Source organism: Bidens hawaiensis, unplaced genomic scaffold, assembly GCF_021521415.1.
Source record: "Bidens hawaiensis isolate Kalapana, Puna unplaced genomic scaffold, B.hawaiensis_p1.1 tig00048423_1, whole genome shotgun sequence".
Taxonomy (NCBI): domain Eukaryota; kingdom Viridiplantae; phylum Streptophyta; class Magnoliopsida; order Asterales; family Asteraceae; genus Bidens; species Bidens hawaiensis.
Window position 1 is genome coordinate 75,292 of NW_027506083.1, and position 19,827 is coordinate 95,118.

At 36.5% G+C, this 19,827-nt stretch overlaps 1 protein-coding gene and 1 pseudogene across 1 annotated transcript; one reads left to right on the top strand and one right to left on the bottom strand.

The window, feature by feature from the left end:
* Positions 1-8,332: 8,332 nt before the first annotated feature.
* On the top strand, positions 8,333-10,984 carry LOC143616648 (uncharacterized). Its single transcript, XM_077089420.1, has 3 exons — positions 8,333-8,747; positions 9,350-9,697; positions 10,130-10,984. Exons 1-3 carry the CDS (start codon positions 8,346-8,348, stop codon positions 10,703-10,705), a joined length of 1,326 nt encoding a protein of 441 aa, XP_076945535.1. The 5' UTR covers positions 8,333-8,345; the 3' UTR covers positions 10,706-10,984.
* Positions 10,985-11,640: 656 nt separating this feature from the next.
* Positions 11,641-12,261, bottom strand: LOC143616644 (ethylene-responsive transcription factor 3-like; annotated as a pseudogene).
* Between the last annotated feature and the right edge of the window lie 7,566 nt (positions 12,262-19,827).

Consider the following 19,827-nt stretch of genomic DNA (forward strand, 5'->3'; position numbering starts at 1 on the left):
TTGTGCATACAGGTCAGGTCATTATCTCTTTTGATTATCCCCAAAATAAGCCCATCAGAATTTCTCAGTACATAATGACCATTACCTTCTTTGTATTCAGTTATTGCAATGATGTCATTCCTCTGAACTGTATAATTGGGATATCTCATTCTTCTTTCAGAGCTGATGCAGGTATTCATATTTGACACATGATTCTCATTTTTGACCCTCATCTGGTAATATAATTCAGCATTGGCCATCTTTTTCATCTTTGCAATTCTTCTTGTCTTGTCAAGTTGAATCATTTTCCAGCTCTTCTTTTCCTTTAAAATTAGGAATCCCTTGTCAGCTTCATCTCTCAGGAATTTAGATAGATCATTTTGCTGTCTTCATGCCAGCTTACTTTTGTCTCTATAATCATACAAATCAAGTGTAGCCATTCTTTCCAACTGCTTTTCAGTGAATTCAAGAAAATCACTTCTAATGACTATGTCTCTCAGTTGTCTGCTTTCCATAATCACTTTCAGAGATTCAGAGACAGAATCACAGTAGAGATCTTTCCAACTGCTCTTCAATGAATTCAGCAAAATCACTTCTAATGACTATGTCTCTCAGTTGTCTGCTTTCCAAAATCACTTTCAGAGATTCAGAGACAGAATCACAGTAGAGATCTCTGGGAAGATCCACATTGGATTGTGGTCTTGTTGTTATTTGTGATCCAGTTATACTAGATTCTCCTCCACCAGCTTGTTGATATCTTCTTGAGATTGGTGGTCTGAATGGAATAGACTTCTTAGGTTTGCTGGGGCCCAACTTGAAAGTTTTGATAAAAATTGATTCTACCATTTCAGGTGGAAGGTTGGCAAGATCAGTAAGGTTTTGTCTGGTGTCACACCCCGGCTTAGGGCCTAGGCGTATGACTAATAGTTGGTACCTGTTTTGTAAATACATCAGAGTTGCGGTTTATTTTAGCGGAAGACTTTGGTTGAATAAAATATTAATTTATTTGAAAACTTTTCGGATAATAAATACCCAAGTGTTTGATTTATTAATCATGTTTAAATCTTGTTAAAATATTTTAATAATTTAAAACTGAGCCATCATTACCTTGCGAGTATCTAACTCCATGAATGTCTTGCTACCTGTACTAATCTGTTTCCTTGAAACGTGGGGAAAATACGTCAGCAAAATACTGGTGAACACGTATGACTCAATAAAACATTTGAATGACATTATAAAACAAATATAGTTTTCTCTACAAGCTCAGCAGATGCATTTATACTTCTGGTCAATGTACCACTGCCCTACACACACAATTGTTCCCAAGCCACGTAGCCCTTACCGGGAGACTAGTTATGACCATTAGCCCGCGGCCACGTAGCCTTAGAATGATTAGGCTGAACGGTTATGTTTGGATCCAGACACATGTGTATTCGGTCTGAGTTGACTTTATTTTCTAATTTGTATTATAAAGTTTTAGAGATTGCATGACCTCATGTAGACATTGATTGAGTCGCTAAGACAAACACCCGTTCGTCTCATTGAGTATAATATGTTCTGACTGATTGAAAAGGTTGACGTATTCACCTGTGATTGACTGTTCTGAATGATATGGTGATCTCGTTTGAAACCTTGACTGTGAATGATTGACTGATTGATTGATTGATGATTGACCTATTATAAAATAGGTTTATATAAATATCCGGATCGTCTCTTGATCCGGCTATAGACCTTTAGTCTGGTTTAAATAGCTTTAAACCTTGATTGATCATTTGTTTGAATAGAATATTTAGACCCGTAGTCTTTCTGTTTATTTACCAAATCATATGATGAGTTTCTTCTTCATGAAGAAACATCTATAATCTGTTTCTTCTTCAAGAAGAAACATTCATTGACTGCTATGCATGTAAAATCTTATGTTTCTTACACATGAAGAAACAATGTTTTAACTATATTCTTTGTATACGAATGCTATGTTTCTTAATCGTGAAGAAACTATATTTCCTTATGAATGTAAAACTGATGTTTCTTAGTTGTAAAGAAACACTATTATAATCCTTTGTATGTTTAAAGCTTATGTAAACATAATTATGATCAAGGTTTGGGCTATACCCCTGACTGTGGTCTAAGCCATATAATATAATAATAAAATAATGACTTAGGCAGAACTCCTACCTTACACGGGTAATCGGAGTTTGATTACTAAGATTGGTTGAGCAACACTTCTACTCTTTAACGCGTACTAGAGCTTAAACTGTCGGAATCTTAGAGCTTGGCACGCACTACGATACTTGGCACGCAAATCGAGGCGACATATGATGGCCATCGCGTTGTGCACGTACTTCGAGATAGATTGTCGGGCTATCTTTGGGTGGCACGCACTTCGAGGTATCGTCGGTATGTGGCATGGATTACGCGGTAATGATTTTCGGGTCGGCACGAAAACAGAGGTAAAGAGAGTGATTTCTAGAGAGAGAGTTTAGCGTAAGAATGAATGAGCCGTAGCCCCCCTTTTATAGGCTGATTTCCTCTTCCTTGGCCGTCGTGTACCGCGACGCCGCCATTTCTGCATGGGCGCCACGTGACCTGCCACGTGTCCTTCCCTACTGCCACGTGTCACCAGAGGGTGACACGTGTCCCTAAGTCATCACGGACCATCGCGCTACGCGATGGCCGGTCCTTAGACTCATCGCGTATCGCGATGGGTCCTTGGATACAAATTTTTATTTTTGGTCCCTTGTCTTTGATAGCTTGTCACTTTTAGGCCTAACTCCTATATTTCAAAAATACTAAGGCGGCTCTCAAGCCGCTCGCGGCGATGCGAGCGTGCGAAGTGCAAAGTGCGCCATCAAAGCGCCACATTGCGCCCAACGCCCTTCGCCCTTCACCCGAGCGCGTGCGCGTGTGCGTCGGGTGCTTCGCACCCTCCGCTAGGACCACTGGGTGCATGCTAGGCATATAAGAATATTATTATGGAAAATCTCTTCCTTATAAAGAGCTTCAATTTCTTTACCACTTTCCATGTGGGATGGGTTTTAATTTCCTTATTTATATCCATGTGGAATGCTTCCACTTTCTTACATCTTTCAATGTGGGATGAAATTTCCTTATTCCATATCCTTAACATAAGATAACTTTATTCATGGAATATTTTTATTTCCTTATAGAATGGTTTTATTTTCTTTATTTGAATTTTCTCATTACTTATTAGAGAATAATTTGATCCTTCAACTTTACTAAGTTGTCAAATTTGGACCAAAATTTTAGGGACGTTACATCCTGCTTCTTTATGAAGAATAATCATCATTTTCTCTATCCCAGTATTGTTTGACAATCCTGCAGGTACAAACCTTCCCTCAACAAAGCTTCTAGGGTTTTCACCTTCACTTAGAACTTTTTCCCACTCTGCCTTTTGTATGTAGAAAAGTTCTTTCAAATCTTTCTTTTCTAAGGCATTAAAGATGGCTTCATCCATTCCCCTTTGGTTTATCATTATGCCCCTCAAAATTTTAATCATTTCTTCGTTTTCCCAAGGAATTATAGGTTCATCATCTTGTTCAGGCTTTACTTCCTTTGGTATTGGGGTTTCATCAGCAGTTGCCTCTATTGATTTTTCTTTTTCAACTTCTTGTTTCTTCCTCATGGTTGTTAATTTTCTCTTCTTTTGCAGGCTCAGGCTGTTTTTCTTTTTCTTCCTTCTGAATTTTTCTTTTCAAATATTGGTACTCTTTTTCAACTAATTCTTGGTTCATTGATTCCACAACATTTAGTGTTCTGCCATGTTCTATCAGAAATTTGCACTTACCCCCATATTTGCTATAGATCTTTCAAGTCTTTCCTTTTCAGTAGCAGTTTTCAGCTTGGCCTTTTCAAATTCCAACTCCTTTTCAGCATCTTTGGTTTTACTATAGAGATCATTGAGTTGCTCAAAGTTTTAGTTGTTCAAATCTGTTTTTTAGTGGTTGTGCATTCTCAGATACTCTTTAAATCTTTCCATTTTCTTTTCTTGCTTTGACCCCTTTTGTTTATCACTGGATGGTTAGTTTGCTGCAACTCCTTCAATTTTTCTTTTCTTTTAATTTTGTTATAGAGTGCTTCAACTGCATCCTTTTCTAAGCAATCAATCATTCTGGGTGTCATCCCTCTTTCCATCAGATAACCACATTTTCCTCCAAAATTTTCTTTTAAGGCTTCAAGCTTTTCAGACTCTTCATATTCTTTAACAAAATTTTCTTTTATCTATTCCCTTTTGTCTTCATAGGCTTCTCTCAACTTGTCAACCTTGAAGTGAGATAAATCTTTTTCAGAATACCCATGAGTTCTCAAATAGTCTCTGTATTTCTGGGTATCCCTGTTCTTTTGTTGTATCAACTTCTCAATTGTATCTCTCTCTTTGTTCAATATTTTCTCCAGTTCATCATCATTCAAGTCAGCTAAGCTCTCAAAGCTTATGCCATAGCTTCTCAGCTTCACAATCAAAGGGTTTTTCCTTTTAGCATCCAAAAGGCTTTGCTCAATGTTTGCCCTCTGTTCATCAAACACTGTAACTTGTGGGGACATAACATTAGCACTTGAGCATCCTTTCCCTGATCATCATTATTGTCATTATCAGTTTCATCAGAGTCATCATCCTCCTCCTCAGTTGTATCATTAACAACATCTATTTTTGGTTCATCAGGAGTTGGCTCTTCAGGGATTGGTACATTTGGTACTCCTTGCACATATTCATCAGGCTTTAATGTTTGAAAAGGTATTGCCCTTATTGGACTTGCCTCATCATCAGGAGTTTCTACAAAGTATTTATTCTGATCATCCATCTCCCTTTCTTTGCAAACTCAGCTCTTCCAGCTGGTTGAATGATTCTGGTTTGTCCCTTTTTTTAGAGTATTTCTTTCCATACTTGGGATCATCCACACACTCCCATTCATCTGGGTTCTGTCTAATGTCATCTTCAATCTGTTGAGCCCATTTTATTGCAGCCATTGAGGCAATAGATTCTCCAATTTCTACTTCCATATTCAAGTCCATATTCACACTGGTTGGTTTAGCAGTTTCAGTTGTTTCCTTTGGTGGTTGACTTTGAGGTTGAAACATGCTAACTACCATGGCCAAAGAGTTGTCGACTTCCTCAACTCTTTTTAACTTAATCAAAGCTTCAATTACATCTTGATCATCAGCCTCTTCTTCATTAATCATTTTTGCAACATTGGCTTGACTGATCAATTCTTCCTGTACTGCTATCTCCTCAAGAGTCAAAATTTGGGCTAAGATTTCCCTATCCCTTATTTCTCTTACAAAATTCTCCAACTTTCTCCTTGCTTCAGCAGCAGCTTCTTCATCTTCTTTGAATAAAATTCTTTCTCAGGACTTGCCATACTAGGCTCTTCTTCAAACACCTTTGTCTTACCTTTTGCTATTCTCCTTTGTTCATATTCTTCAACATCAGATTGTTCAAAATCATCTATTTCTTTTTCAAGTGCTTCCAGTTCTAGGTCATGCTCTACTCTATTGGAACTTGCTTGTTGATTAGTTTCTGGTTCAGTGTGTGAAAGTTCCTCAGTAGCCGCATTTTCATCAATGATTACATTAGTCAATTCTTCATTTATAACATCAGTTAGTTCTTCAGTGGCCCATTCTCTTCATCATTTAATTTTTCAATTTCAGCATCAGTGGCCTCTTCTCCTCTCACCACCTCTTCATCCTCATCTCTACACACAACATTCATGATCTCATAATTAACACTTGTCAGGTCCCCAATTGTAGGTAAATCGTTAACAAATTAAGTCATAACTCACACAATAATGTGTTGACAAGAGAGTTAATGACGGGTTGCTATATTTAGAAAGAAAACCTTTTGATAAAGGTGGAATCAATTACAAACGATTTGGTTGCTGAGCAATCAAACAAAGTTAACTAACACACAAGATTCACTCAAAAGATTTCCATTTATATAAAGTTAATCATACAAATGATAATCTATCTAGGGTTTCTTGATGGGAAAGTTTTTCCATACAATTCTAAGAACGGCCGTCACTTGACAAATATTCTTTCTATTATCGTATTCAGCCGCTCTCCAGAGGTGTGCCCTAAATATTCCTTTTATAGGCCTGACACCTCTGGACAGCTGTCATTCCTTCTAGAAACCCTAATATATCGTACATATTCAAATTACATATTCAAAATAATCCTAAGTGTAAAACAAGTCTTCCGGGTAGGCTTTGTAGAAGTAAACTTCTTCGAGTAGACTTTGTGCTCTGCCTTCCTTGTTAGACTTGGTAATCTTGAAGTGTGCCCGGGAACAGTTTTCCGGGTATGCTTTACTTGGAGTATTTTCCAAAGGAAAATACTCACCAAGCAGACTTCAATCTTCTTGATTATATCAGACTTTGTCTGACATAACCTTACTAGCAACCTTGTTCTTCATTGGTCCCATCAACTCCTTGCTTGGAATAAGCTTATTAGCAAAGTGTGGTTGGGAGCACTGTACCCTGCTTGAGTTGAGCCCTGCCCGATGTTACTTGAGATATTTCATTAAACATCAAGCTTACCTGGATCACTGTATTATTAAAGAATACCTTGCCCGATCTTCCAATCACTTGGCTTCAAGAGCTTGGTTAGCCAAGAGCTTACTCAGAAGTGAACCTTACTCGGCTATGAAGAACAAACTTGCTTGACATAGAGAACCTTGCCCGAATATACACTAACTAGTGAACCCTGCCTGGTTAACACTAAAGTGTGAACCCTGCCCGGATATTCTCTAAAGAAGACTTCAAGAAGATAACCTTGCCCGATAGGCAAAATATCATGCCCGGCTAAGTAAAACCTTGCTCGGATGTTTTAGGTGTGCCCGGCTCCATACTTATCAATATCTGAGGAGGTTGAGAAGATTCCAATCTTCCTTGTAGTCAGTTTTGGGTCAATTCTTGACTCAACACCGATAGACAAAAAAAGACGTCATTGATTTGATTCCAAAGGACATACAATAAAAATAACAAGAAGCATACCTTTTGCACCAGTCGACGCCTATCGGTACCCGCCTTCGCTTGTTTGAGATTAAGGGGTGCCTCATTTATTTTCATGGGTGCCAATAATATAAATGTTAGTTTTTTATTTTGTAATTTAATTTCTATTAGTTCAATAATCACTTGAACACAATGCGCTAAAATGATGAGTATATCAAGCCTTATTTCTTTTCAAATGAACTTTTAGTGCTTTAATCACTTGTACACAATGTGTTAACATAATTTGTATATCATATTTATTTTTTATCACAAATAATTTTAAATACAGTAACCGAATAACATAGTATGAAATAAGAAGTTAAAAGTTCAACTCTATAGAGTATAACATTTGATCATTAAAAAAAAGAACTAAATAAAATAACACAAATATGTAATGCTGGTAGCCTAGTATTGGTTCTTAAACTTTTAACACCTTTTTAGAACTTCTATACTACACTTTTACGCATTTGTTGTTGCACTATATTTAAAATTTTTAAAAATTATTTTATTTTGCTATAAGCTAGCGGGGCTTGGCTTAATGGTCAGGAACATGATGGATGTCCCAGGTTCGAATCCTGATTCCGACCGGCATTAAAACATGTCTTGCCTTCGTGCGAGGTGAGCTAATTGGGTTTTACTGGGAATGCCAAGCCAAAATCGGATGTCAGCGTGGATTCCGATCATGTCAACATAGTTGGCCTGAGTGGGGTGGCGGGGCGCGACGTGTTCGCGCAGTAAGATAGCTTAATTGTGAAAGTCACTGTTTGAAAAAAAATAAAAAATATAATTATAAAAAGTAACGTAAAATGTGATGATAATGCGAAAATGTAAAGATTTGAAAAAATATTTGTTGGTATGAAATATAAAATGATTGTTTCAATAAAATTAATGAAAATCTGATACGTAAAGTGTTACAACATAACATTCATAGTTGTTAAAAGATACGCAAGATCTAATCAACTGAAACCCAAATAAATATTGCAACTTTATTTTTGATATAACAAAAATACTTATGCTGTAATCATAAAATAATAAAGCTAAGACAAATCTTGTGAGATTCGTAATAATAAATTTTAATGCTAAGATATCACCACAGTTAAGAAACCATTAAATACTTTTCTATAAAAATCCAACAACTAATGACTTTCCACATTTCGACTTTCGTAATGAACTGGACGCTCTGTGTATGTTGCATTCACACACTATAAGTGCGCGTCGCTTCATCACACTTACTCTCCATTCTCTCTCTCTATACAAAATCACGCTCTTTCACATTCACAACAAATTCACTTACATGTCTCCCATGTAACTAAATATTATTCTCGTACTTTCGTATTTGTATTTGTATTCGTTTATGTTTACACAATGGAGAAGAAACAAGGGTTTTTCTCCGCATTAAAAGACGAAGTGATACGCGGGTTATCTCCGGTTCGTTCCCGGTCGAAGAGTCCGGCGGCGTATCTCCGGCGCCGGCAGAAGATGCTAACCAACGGCGAGATAACGAGATCCGGGAGTTTGACTGGGGAGACACTGGCGCCGTTGTACGAGGGTCCGGATGAAAACGGGTCGGGTATTGGGGAGTCGAAACGGGTCGGGTCGGGTATTGGGCAGTGGATGAAGGTGCAGCTTGCTAGGGGTCCGTCTGGGTTGAGACACCGGTCTGATTTGAGACTGTTGCTTGGGGTTATGGGTGCACCGCTTGCGGTGCATGTTAATGTTAATGTTAATGAACCGTTTCCTCATCTTTGCATTAAGGATACTCCTATTGTAAGTCCGTTGTTGATTATTTAAGGTGTAAACGAGCCGAACCGAGCTTGGGTTTTTTATAAGAAAGAGAATTTGAGCTCTGCTCTTTTGGAGTTTAATTTTTAAAGCTCTGGCTTGTGTTGGGCTTGTTTTTTATAATTATTATTTACAGTTACAATTATTTAATATATCATCTGTTTGTATTTTTATAAATTATATATGTATATTTATACTTATAGCTTTTATATGTCATCTAGTGTATTTTTTTATAGTTTAGTCATAATTTTATACAAATTAACAGTTTATTATAAATTATATTAAATAAAATAATTTATTTGATAATTTTATACAAAATAACAGCATAAAAATCTATTAAGTTAAATTAAATAAATAAAGTGGGTATTAAGGCTTGCAAGCCGGCTCGGGCTAGAAATTTGAAGCTCGAGGTTAAGAACGTTAGAGAAGTGAGTTTGAGTTTAAGTTCGAGCTATGGATAGAGCTCGTTTAAGCTTGGTTTGTTTATTGTTTTAACGAGCTGATTTTGAATAGCTTGCGGGTGTTTTTGCAGGTTTGTATCACAAAAATATTATAATTTTATTTATTTTATATTTTTATTATTATAGGAAACCTCGTCTGCTCAATACATATTACAGCAATACACAGCAGCATCCGGCGGGCAAAGGCGTCAAAACTCTATTAAAAACGCATATGCTATGGGTAAGGTTAAGATGACAGTTTCCGAGTTCGAAACTGCATCTAGAGTGGTGAAAAACAAGCCAGCTGCTGGTGCGGCCGACACTGGCAGCTTTGTGTTGTGGCAGATGAACCCAGATATGTGGTATGTTGAGCTAGCTGTTGGTGGTAGTAAGGTTCATGCAGGTTGTAATGGGAATTTGGTTTGGAGACACACACCGTGGATCGGTGCACACACGGCTAAAGGCCCGGTTCGACCTCTGCGTCGCGCTCTTCAGGTCTGCTAATATTCGTGTGTAAAACCGTAAAAACTGACGATTTGGTTTTATCTTTGGTTAAAATCAAGCTGTCGGTTCGGTTTTGGTTGTGCGTGTAATTAAAATAGAATCAGACCAAATCGAATATATTAAATTTCATTTTTAATTTGATTTAGTATAATTAATAATAATTAATTATAAATTAACAAAAAGAGTTTATTTTAAAGTAATTGATTTTGATCAAATCATTTGTTTGGCCTAAAATTTATAAGCTCAAATTGTAAAACCAAAAAAACCGAAACTGATAATTTTCAAAAAATCAAAAACCGAATTTTTTATTTTCGGATTTGTGGTTAAAAGTGAGCCAAACTGACACATGCACACTCCTAGCTATTAAGTCACTTATTATTAAATCACACATTAAAATTTTAAAAATTTTATATGTTTTTACAGGGTCTTGATCCTAGAACAACTGCGAGTATGTTTACGGATGCTAAGTGTGTTGGTGAGAAGAAGATTAAAGGGGAAGATTGCTTTATTCTAAAAATATCCGCGGACCCTGAAACATTGAAGGCACGAAGTGAAGGCCCGGCTGAGATAATAAGACATGTTTTGTTTGGCTACTTTAGTCAAAAAACAGGCCTCATAGTTCACATGGAGGATTCACATTTAACTCGCATTCAAACTATTGGTGGCGAAGCTGTATACTGGGAGACCACATTTAATTCTAGTATGGATGATTATAGGTCCGTAGACGGTGTAATGATAGCCCATTCGGGTCATTCTGTGGTCACTTTATTTAGATTTGGTGAGATGGCTATGAACCACACTAAGACAAGGATGGAAGAGGTGTGGTCCATTGAAGAGGTTGCGTTTAATGTCCCAGGGTTGTCAATTGACTGTTTTATCCCTCCGGCTGATTTAAAGTCTATGTCGTTTAGTGAAACTTCAGATCTACTCGAGGATGGGAGAGGGAATTCGGGGCTTATTATTGCTGGTCATCGAGCGAAAGTTGCAGCCGTGGTTTAATGGCAATTGTTTATATATGGTTATCGACGGTAGTATCTGATTAACTGACAGTTTAGTAGTTATGAAGAAGCAAGGTTATTTTAGTTTTTACAATTTGGGGTTTACCGAGCATGAATGTTTTACCAACTCTGGCCAATGGTTGGCGGAAGCTCGGTTTTTGTCCTATTAAGTTGAATGGAGGTTTATTTTTAGTTTGCCTTCCATAGTTTCAGAGAGTGTTGAAGGTATATACCATGACATTCTAAATAATTGGTGTCATGTTTGTTTATAGTATTGTTTTACTTTCATAGAGTGTTGAAGGTATATACCATGACATTCTAAATAATTGGTTGTTTGTTTATAGAAGGTGGTTTTTCTGATCTTTTGTATTTAAAAAAATGTGTGTTAGTTAGGGCTGTTTATGGTTTGGTTTAGTCGGTTTTGATAAAAATATTTACCAAACTGCTAATTACATATTGTAATAAAAACACATCAAATACGGTGTTTTACCGGTTTAAGCTATTGATTTATTTTAATCGTTAAGTTTTAAAAAATTTAAATGAAAAACGTGATTTATAATTACAATATGCATATGCATCATTACATAATATAAAAATAAAAAAGTAAATACTTATACCAGTCTAAACAGACACTTAAGTTTACACGACTGGTTCTCTGTTCTAAATTATAACCGGACCATCGAACGTTTAAAACTAAGCGTATAACCACTAGACACCCCTAAAGTTGCTATTGTTTTTTGACCCAATTACAAATTTTGTCCTTTTTTATCAAATTACGGTTCGTGTCCTTTTTTTATCAAATTGCAGGCGGTATCCTTTAAACATTTTTTTCCTACACGTTATGTCCTTTACGCTAACTGGGTTAGAAAAACTCAGTTAAATACCCTCACGTGAGGCGCATGTGAGGGCATTTTTGTCTTTTCGCCTGTAATTTGTCTAATATATATTAAAACGATTCTCTCTCTCTCTCTTCCCATCTTCTCTCTCTCTCTCTCTAGAACAAAGTCCATACTCATCAGACACCGGCGGCGGAGGCAGGTTCAGATCAAACGGTAACGGCTTCCGTGACGAAGATGACGTCAGATCCACGTCACAGTAATAATCATCCACCACCGACTCCGACGAGTCGCAATTACTATGGCAATCGTCATCCACCTGAACCGGCTTTAATTTCAATCTATGAATCGGGTTCACAGTCGGCCGTGTGGCCGACTCCACGGTGCTGCTCATGCCGCTCATCGTCGGCACGGGCTTGGCGTGACCGTGACGCCGATCTGACGTCATCATCATATCATCAATCGTTTCGTTTGTTAAAGGAGGAAAATTAGTCTTGGCTTTGGATCCACGGAGGGCACCTGCGGCGGAGTCGTAGGCGCGTGCGGCGTCCTCGGCGGAATCAAACGTACCTAACTAAACACGGGCTTTCTTCAACGGGTCACGGATCTCCGCCGCGAACCGTCCCCAGGGACGCTTACGGACGCCGCAGTACCGGGGCTCGCCCGGCGGCGGTCCGATCGGATCTCCGGCGACGGTCTTGGGTCTTCCGGCTCGTCGCATGACTGGTTTCCGGTAGATCTGATGTTTATATTATTATTATTAGATGGTGTATATGAATATTATTGATTCATATTAGAAACCAATAATAATAATAAAATCTATCATTTTGATGATTTTCTTCCGATCCGGGTTTGTTTTGTTTGGCTGCTTTAATGGGTTTTTGTTTCATGTAAAATTATGCAGGCATGTAATTGACCTTAAAGTCAAAATCAGGTTAGTCATGATTTTCATGAAAGCTGCTGTCTTCCTCGCCGGAGAAGAAGACCGGAGATGGTGTTGTCGTCTTCCTCGCCGGAGCGGAATGGCCTCATCGGCTTGTTTTCAGGAGATGGTGCCGGATTTAAGAATAAGTGGTGGTGTTGGTGTTGGTGTGGAGAGAGAGAGAGAGAGAAGATGGGAAGAGAGAGAGAGAGAATCATTTTAATATATATTAGACAAATTACAGGCGAAAAGACAAAAATGCCCTCACATGCGCCTCACGTGAGGGTATTTAACTGAGTTTTTCTAACCCAGTTAGCGTAAAGGACATAACGTGTAGGAAAAAAATGTTTAAAGGATACCGCCTGCAAGGAAACTTAAAAAAGGACACGAACCGTAATTTGGCTTTTTTTAAAGGACAAAATTTGTAATTCTGTCTTGTTTTTTTGTTGTCTCAATAAGATTCTTGTTGGTCTTTTACTTTTGTAAAAGTAGATTGGGTTCCTTAAGATTTCGGGTTATGAGGATATGAAACTTTATGGTTTAGCTTTATTAAAAACGTTCCACTACAGCAAGTGTGACTGTGTGAGTGAGTGGCTTGAAGCAAAGCGTGTTGGAGAAATATGATGACGACATGACCACGGGGTTAAAGTGATTCATTCTTTATATACATATACAGCTGTAAATGCATGTAACATAAACAAATCCATGTGACCTTAAAAACAGTAAATTATTAAACAAGGTCTAGTCTAAATTTTATATATAACTTAGTATATTAGGGTATGTGTAATAGATGAGCTATAAAATGAAGCGTTTTGTGTCATGTGACGCTTAATTAGCAAATGATAAACTTTTGTTTTTGGGTGCAATGGTATTGTAGCACAATAGTATGTATATATATATACATACCACACACAAACAATTATAATAATAATAAAAGCAAAAGGAAAATGGGCGAGAAGAATTCGTCGCCTCCCCACATTTCGCCCTTTGCCAGGGGGGGGGGGGGGTTAAAAAAAACGCCCCATTTTGGGCTGTTTTCTTAGAGTTTTGTTTTTTAATAGCGTTTAGTTATCCCAATATACAAGTAACTTTTTCTCAGATAAGATATCAACTGTTTATACTGATTTTGACATTTTAGGTCTGATTCACCCATGAACACTATCAAGAAGGAAACTTATCACTGTAGAAAAACTCCATCGAGCCATGTTTCGAATTTGAGACCATAAGATTCCAAGTATTAACCATCACATCAATGTCGTTGGACTAGAAAACCGATTGTGTTTATATGGAAACTAATAATGCGATTCTAACTGTTTATTTTTTTTAACTATTTAATAATATTAATAAAGTTTAATCTGTTAAACCCATTACATAAATAAATATAAGAAAAAAGGAGAGAAAATTGGAGTGTGTTTACCATACATAAAAATTTGAAAATCTTATAATGTTTTATTATTATAGCTCTAAAAGTGAAGACCAGGGTTGTGTGATGTTTCTAAATATGAATAGATTTTATTAAAAAAGTATTAAAATAAGAAATAAAAATGGAACACTTTACGATGATGAGGTTCCTGAAGTGTCGATTTCAGAAATATGTGGGGTGGTGAATATGGATAGCTGTAAAGAACGTTTTTTTACTGTTCAAAGTCATAGTCTTCGTTTAGAATTTCGGACGCTTAAACTATCCCCACATGCAAAAGTCACCTCACTATTTCATTATTTACTTTGAGGTCCTTGCTTTTTTACTTTTTAACAACCCATCAAACAACCATATATCTCATTACTCGTATTTAATATTTATCCTTGTTATTAGATTGTGACCTCACATTTCAAATTTGTTTATATCTTTTTTCTCATTTTAGAGTTACAAGTTAGTCATTAGGTTAGTCGATTTGTAATGAGTTTGGTCATTAAGGTGGACACTGGACAGGCGTATTACTAAACCTAATGATAGAATGAATTTTCAGTAGCTGAGTTAACCCCTTTAGAGATCTAAAACCAGATAAAAATTCAAAGAGAGAAATTTTGAAGCCGGTTCAATCAAGTGAACATAGTGGTAAATCACTCAAATTTGTTTCTTCATTCATGTACATTCATATAACTTAGCTAAACTAACATTTATATCTAAGCTTTTAAAAAAAACTTACACGTCCTAATGTTCATAATTAACCTTATTCAGTTAAACATACTTTATAACTTTTTTTATTATATTTTCTCTTTGTTCAATCACAACTTCTCAAAAAAAAAAAACATGAGAAATAAAGACATGGAGCTACTAGTGACTCCTTAGGGCATTCACAATAGAGTTTCCAAACCCATATATACCCCATACCCGAAATTATATGGAATTCTAAAGTAAAACCTTATATTTGCGTGTTTCTGTCTTATATTTTGATATGATTATAAGTGAAATATGTATTTTTTTAATTGATTATGAATATATACAATGAATCAAATGTGAAAGATTTTAAAAGATGAACAAAGTTTATGAATAAGTGTGTATTATGATTAAATTGTTTGGATGAGGACGAGAATTCTTTTATGAATCACACTAGAGCGGTAGAGCCTCTATTAGTATCTCTATCTCTATCTCTATCTCTATCTCTAAGTTTAAGATAACTGTCCTTATTTTCATCTTCATTCGAATATCTATTTCTATCACTTTCTCTGTGCTTTGGAGATTCTTAAATAGTAATCCTCTAACTATGGAGATTTGTTATTCACCATCCCTATAATTTAAATATTCTATGTTAAGCATTTCGGTTTGTACCTCAAGAATGGAAGAACATGAAAAAATAATAATAAAATATAAAGACGGAGATAAAATTGAAACGTGAAAGGTAAAATAAAATTTAGAAATATATTTAGAAGAAACCGAGTTTAGAGATGGACATGAAGATTCTAATATGGATACTCTCATAAATGAGTAGCGAGTCCCTTAATTCAGTCTCTCCTTTTTTTTCGTGAATGGTGTAGTGCCAGATTTCGATAAATCCTTAAAATTTCAACTACATTATATACATTATAAGGATGATGTTGATGATAAAGGTGATCATGTGAATGCTCTAAGCAGTTTTCACGTAAGACCGAAAATACCCAATGACAGACCCGAGTAAAAAAGAAAACATTACCCATGTAGGGTTTGTTTCTGGACCAGCACACCAAAATATCCCTTCGAAAACAAACGAGTTGGCCTCTTAACATTGTGTAACTAAAACTAAAAGCCTCACCCCATAAATATATCTAAACCTCCACAAATATATAACATGGGTGATCCGCCAAGTATCAATTGAGTCACATCATAAAAATACTGATTCAAGACCACCGTTGTAGATTATTTTAAGAAGCAACAAGTCCACATAATTACCAATGGATTATCAATTCTACAACGATGGAATACACTTTGCTTATGGGTTTTGTTTGTAGAGTGAAGTAAACATCTCCTACAAATGTACTTTCGGTGTGGTTACTTGGAAGATGCCCGTAAACTATTTGATGAGATGTCATAAAGAAAGCGTTTTACATATGATCAAAGCTCGCCGTTCAGGAACCAATCGAAAACAATACCTTGGATTAAGCAAACATTTAGTTCAAATTTGAATTGGGCCACTACTCACTCACTAGTCCTAAACCGAAAAACAAAAAAGAATGCATATGATATGAAAATGTAAGATTGTAAGAATGCATATTAATCCTTGCAATCTGAAACAGAAGACAGAAGTACATAAGTTAAAAGAGTTAAAAGTGTCATTTTCATACATGTGATTTTATCAACTACGTAATTTTAGTACTTTTTTTAAATTTTTCGCATCTGGCTACTCCATGTTTCAAAAACTGGCCATTTTAATACTTTTTCGTAACTCCGTCTATTTTACACCGTTAAGTCAGGGGCAAACTGGTAATTTCTTTTCTAGTTATTTTCCTTTTTTCTTTAATCACCTAAACAACACCAGTCACCACCACCACCTCCCCACATTCCTAAACCGGCCGTCGAACGGATTTAGATCCACCAAAACCCGTAATCCTAAGCTCCGATTTGTGTTCTCAGATCTGACATAACCTGATGATAATATGACTTACCCGGTGATAAAAAATTTCAAAACCCTTACATTCTTGTTAAATCTCTAAGAACCCTAAAAAAACCTCAAACTCCACCCAAATCAATGGCTTTGAAACGAAAGAATATGCACCTTCATCAACACTATAAAGCCCTAATTTCGTTGAATTTGAGTTACCATGATGAAGAACTGTAGTTGGGTTCTTCCAAATATGTACAGAGGAGGCGAGGAGCAATCGGGGAAGACGAAGAGAAGCGGAGGGATGTCGTGGTGGCCGAGTTTGGTTGTGTCGGATTTGAGATGGGAGGGGTGTGGTGGTGTCGGGCCTGCCGGCGGTTATGGTGGTGGCATGGTTTTGTGGTGGCGGCGATTATTACGGCGTGGTGCAGTGGTGGTTGGTTAACTGGTGGTAATTCGCCGGAGGTGACAGATGAATAACATTTGTGGTGGTGGTGGTTTGCAATGACTATAGTTGTTGGTCACAGACAAAGAAGAAGATGGATCTTGTGATGTTAGGATTGTGATGTGTGGATATACTGGTGGTGTATAGGTGTATAGGGAGAGAAAGAGGATATAGAAAAAGAGGAGAAAGATAGATTGATTAAAAGGAAATAAAAAAAAAAAGAAGAAAAATAACGAAGTTACCGGTTTACCTTTGATTTAACGGATAAATTAAATGGGGTTACGAAAAAGTACTAAAATGGCCAGTTTTTGAAATATGGAGTAGCCAGTTGCGAAAATTTTAAAAAGTACTAAAATTGCGTAGTTGCTAAAACCACAGGTATGAAAATGACACATAACTCTAACTTAAAAAAGGGATAATTCCCAAAATAACCCAAATGAAGAAAGAAAGAGAAAAAAAAGATCAAAAAGTCACAAGATTCCCAAAATAACCCAACGAATTTGTACTGAGGCGACGCTTTAGAAATGTAACCGACGGGATTGTAGAACCAATTAAAAGTTGACACTTGACATTAGTATGACAAACCCGACCAGATTTTTGAAAATCTTGGGGTTTTCGTCCAAATTTCTTACTTAAGTCCTTTTGTAAAAAGCAGTCTCTCAAGACGGTTTTTTATGTTTCTTATATGGTCCGTTTAAATTTTATTTTTCTTGATCTCCTTGGAACAAATTCAATTAAAATGCGTCTTGGAAGACGCATTTCAAAAAGCTCTTTTCTCAAGAAAAATATAATTTGAACGAACCAGATAAAAACATAAAAAAACCGTCTTAAGAGACTGCTTTTTATAAAATGATTTAAGTATGAAATTTGGACGAAAACCCCAAGATTTTCAAAAATCTAGTCGGGTTTATCAGACTAATGCCACGTGTCAACTTTTAATTGGTTCTACAATCCTGTCGGTTACATTTCCAAAGCATCGCCTCTATACAAATTCGTTCGGTTATTTTGGAAATCTTGTAACTTTTGGGATTTTTTTTTACTCTCTTCATTAGGCTTATTCTGGGAATTACCCCTTAAAGAAAATATGAATTGTGACATTGACATTGTGCATGTCCAACTTTGGGCTGTGCTGCTAAGGCCCAAAGTAGAAAACTGACCCAATAACATGTTCGCTTTTAGTCCACAAATGGTTAAAAATTATGTGATACGAAGCCTACTACCAAAACCCAATCTTAAACTCACTTAAGAAATAGCTTGAATATAAATACTTAACTAGGGTTCTAACTATTTTATAAAATTTAATAATTAAAATATACATCAATTTCAACAGGATGTTGTTAAACATGCCCTATTTCCTTTATTTTTACTAGAATAACATGCTCCCTAAAGTTTTAAAATATATATTACAAACCTTTTTGTTTTGGTTTTTGTTGTTTTGTAGCTTTGTTATATTTTCTTATTATTAATTTTATTTTAAAAAATAACCTTTTTCTCTTATTTAAAAAACATTTTTTCCCTATACATGCTTGAAACATTTTTAGAGTGTTTGTTTTTTCTTTTCGAATAACTTTCAGAACAAGTTTACATTTTTTAAAACACATTTTTCCTATAATTTGTTAATTAATATAAATAAAGATTAATCTCATTTCTCATATACCCAGGCCACGTCTATAAGATTAATCACATTTTTCCTAACTTTAACACTGTTTATTTTTATTGGACTCCCGTTAAAAAAACTTAACGGCGTTATGTATTTTCTAATTGATGTTTTAGGGTTTTTGTTCAGAATGAGGATACGAGTCGATTGATGTAAAAGTTGCCTCAAAACGATGGTCCAAACGACTAAAGGATGCTTCAAATCCGGTGTGTAAACTTTTAATTAACAAAAATCAAGCTGTTTGGAGCACCGTTCGACATAAATGTTACATCAATCGATTCGTATTCTCATTCCGATTGAAAGCCCTAAAACCTTAATTTTGAAATTTGGAAAAACTTAACATCGTTAAGTTTTTTTTAACATAGCTCAAATGAAAACAAAATTTGTGAAAGTTAAACCGATGACAACTATGTTTTATGTTGGGATTATTATCTGCTAACTGCATTAAGTTGAGATTATTAAAATCTAATTCTCCTATATTAATGTATTCGACCACACATATAATCTAATATTATAGCGTCCTAAACCTGTGGAATCATTTAATATGACCCTAACCCGGTCTTGTACTAAAATACGTGTCTCGAATGTTTTGGGTTTTTTCGTTTGATTTGGGTACATTGTTTTTGACACCCATAAAGAGTTCAAGTCAAAGCTTCTCCAACGAGTCCATCTGAAAATTTTCAAAAGGCTACACGGACAAAAGGTGTCTCCGGCCTCCACGTCTCTCATACACAAACTTTATTGAAGAGGTAGGTCCCAGCAAAGCCCAGTTGGACCCGCAAGACTCACCTAAAAGAGGGACGTCTGCGCAGAAACCAACTGGATCCGCAGGACCAACCATGCTCAGAGACGTGACGTCCTTACGCGCAGGACGCAAGCTGGTCCCGCAGGAAATGCCTCCCGATGGTGAAGGACTCCGCCTGTTCCCGCAGCCTCGGATACAAGCCATCAGGGAAGGCCACCCGCGCAGCAAGGCTACACGCACAAGGCACTTAGCTCTCAATCACTCAGTGTCACCTGAAAGAATGAGCGAAGCCGGGAACAATCCCGCACAAGGGCGGGAGGGGGAATACTCCCGCCCAAATAAGCCAGTCCGTACGATACAGGAAGATCTGTACTGTACCGGACGAGGTATGGGAAAAAGATCTGACTAAAGATACGACAGCTTATTGACAACAGTATGGCGAGCAGCATGCTCCTGCACTGTATGTCACTATTAGCCGCTGCCTACTCACCAACTACTGCCA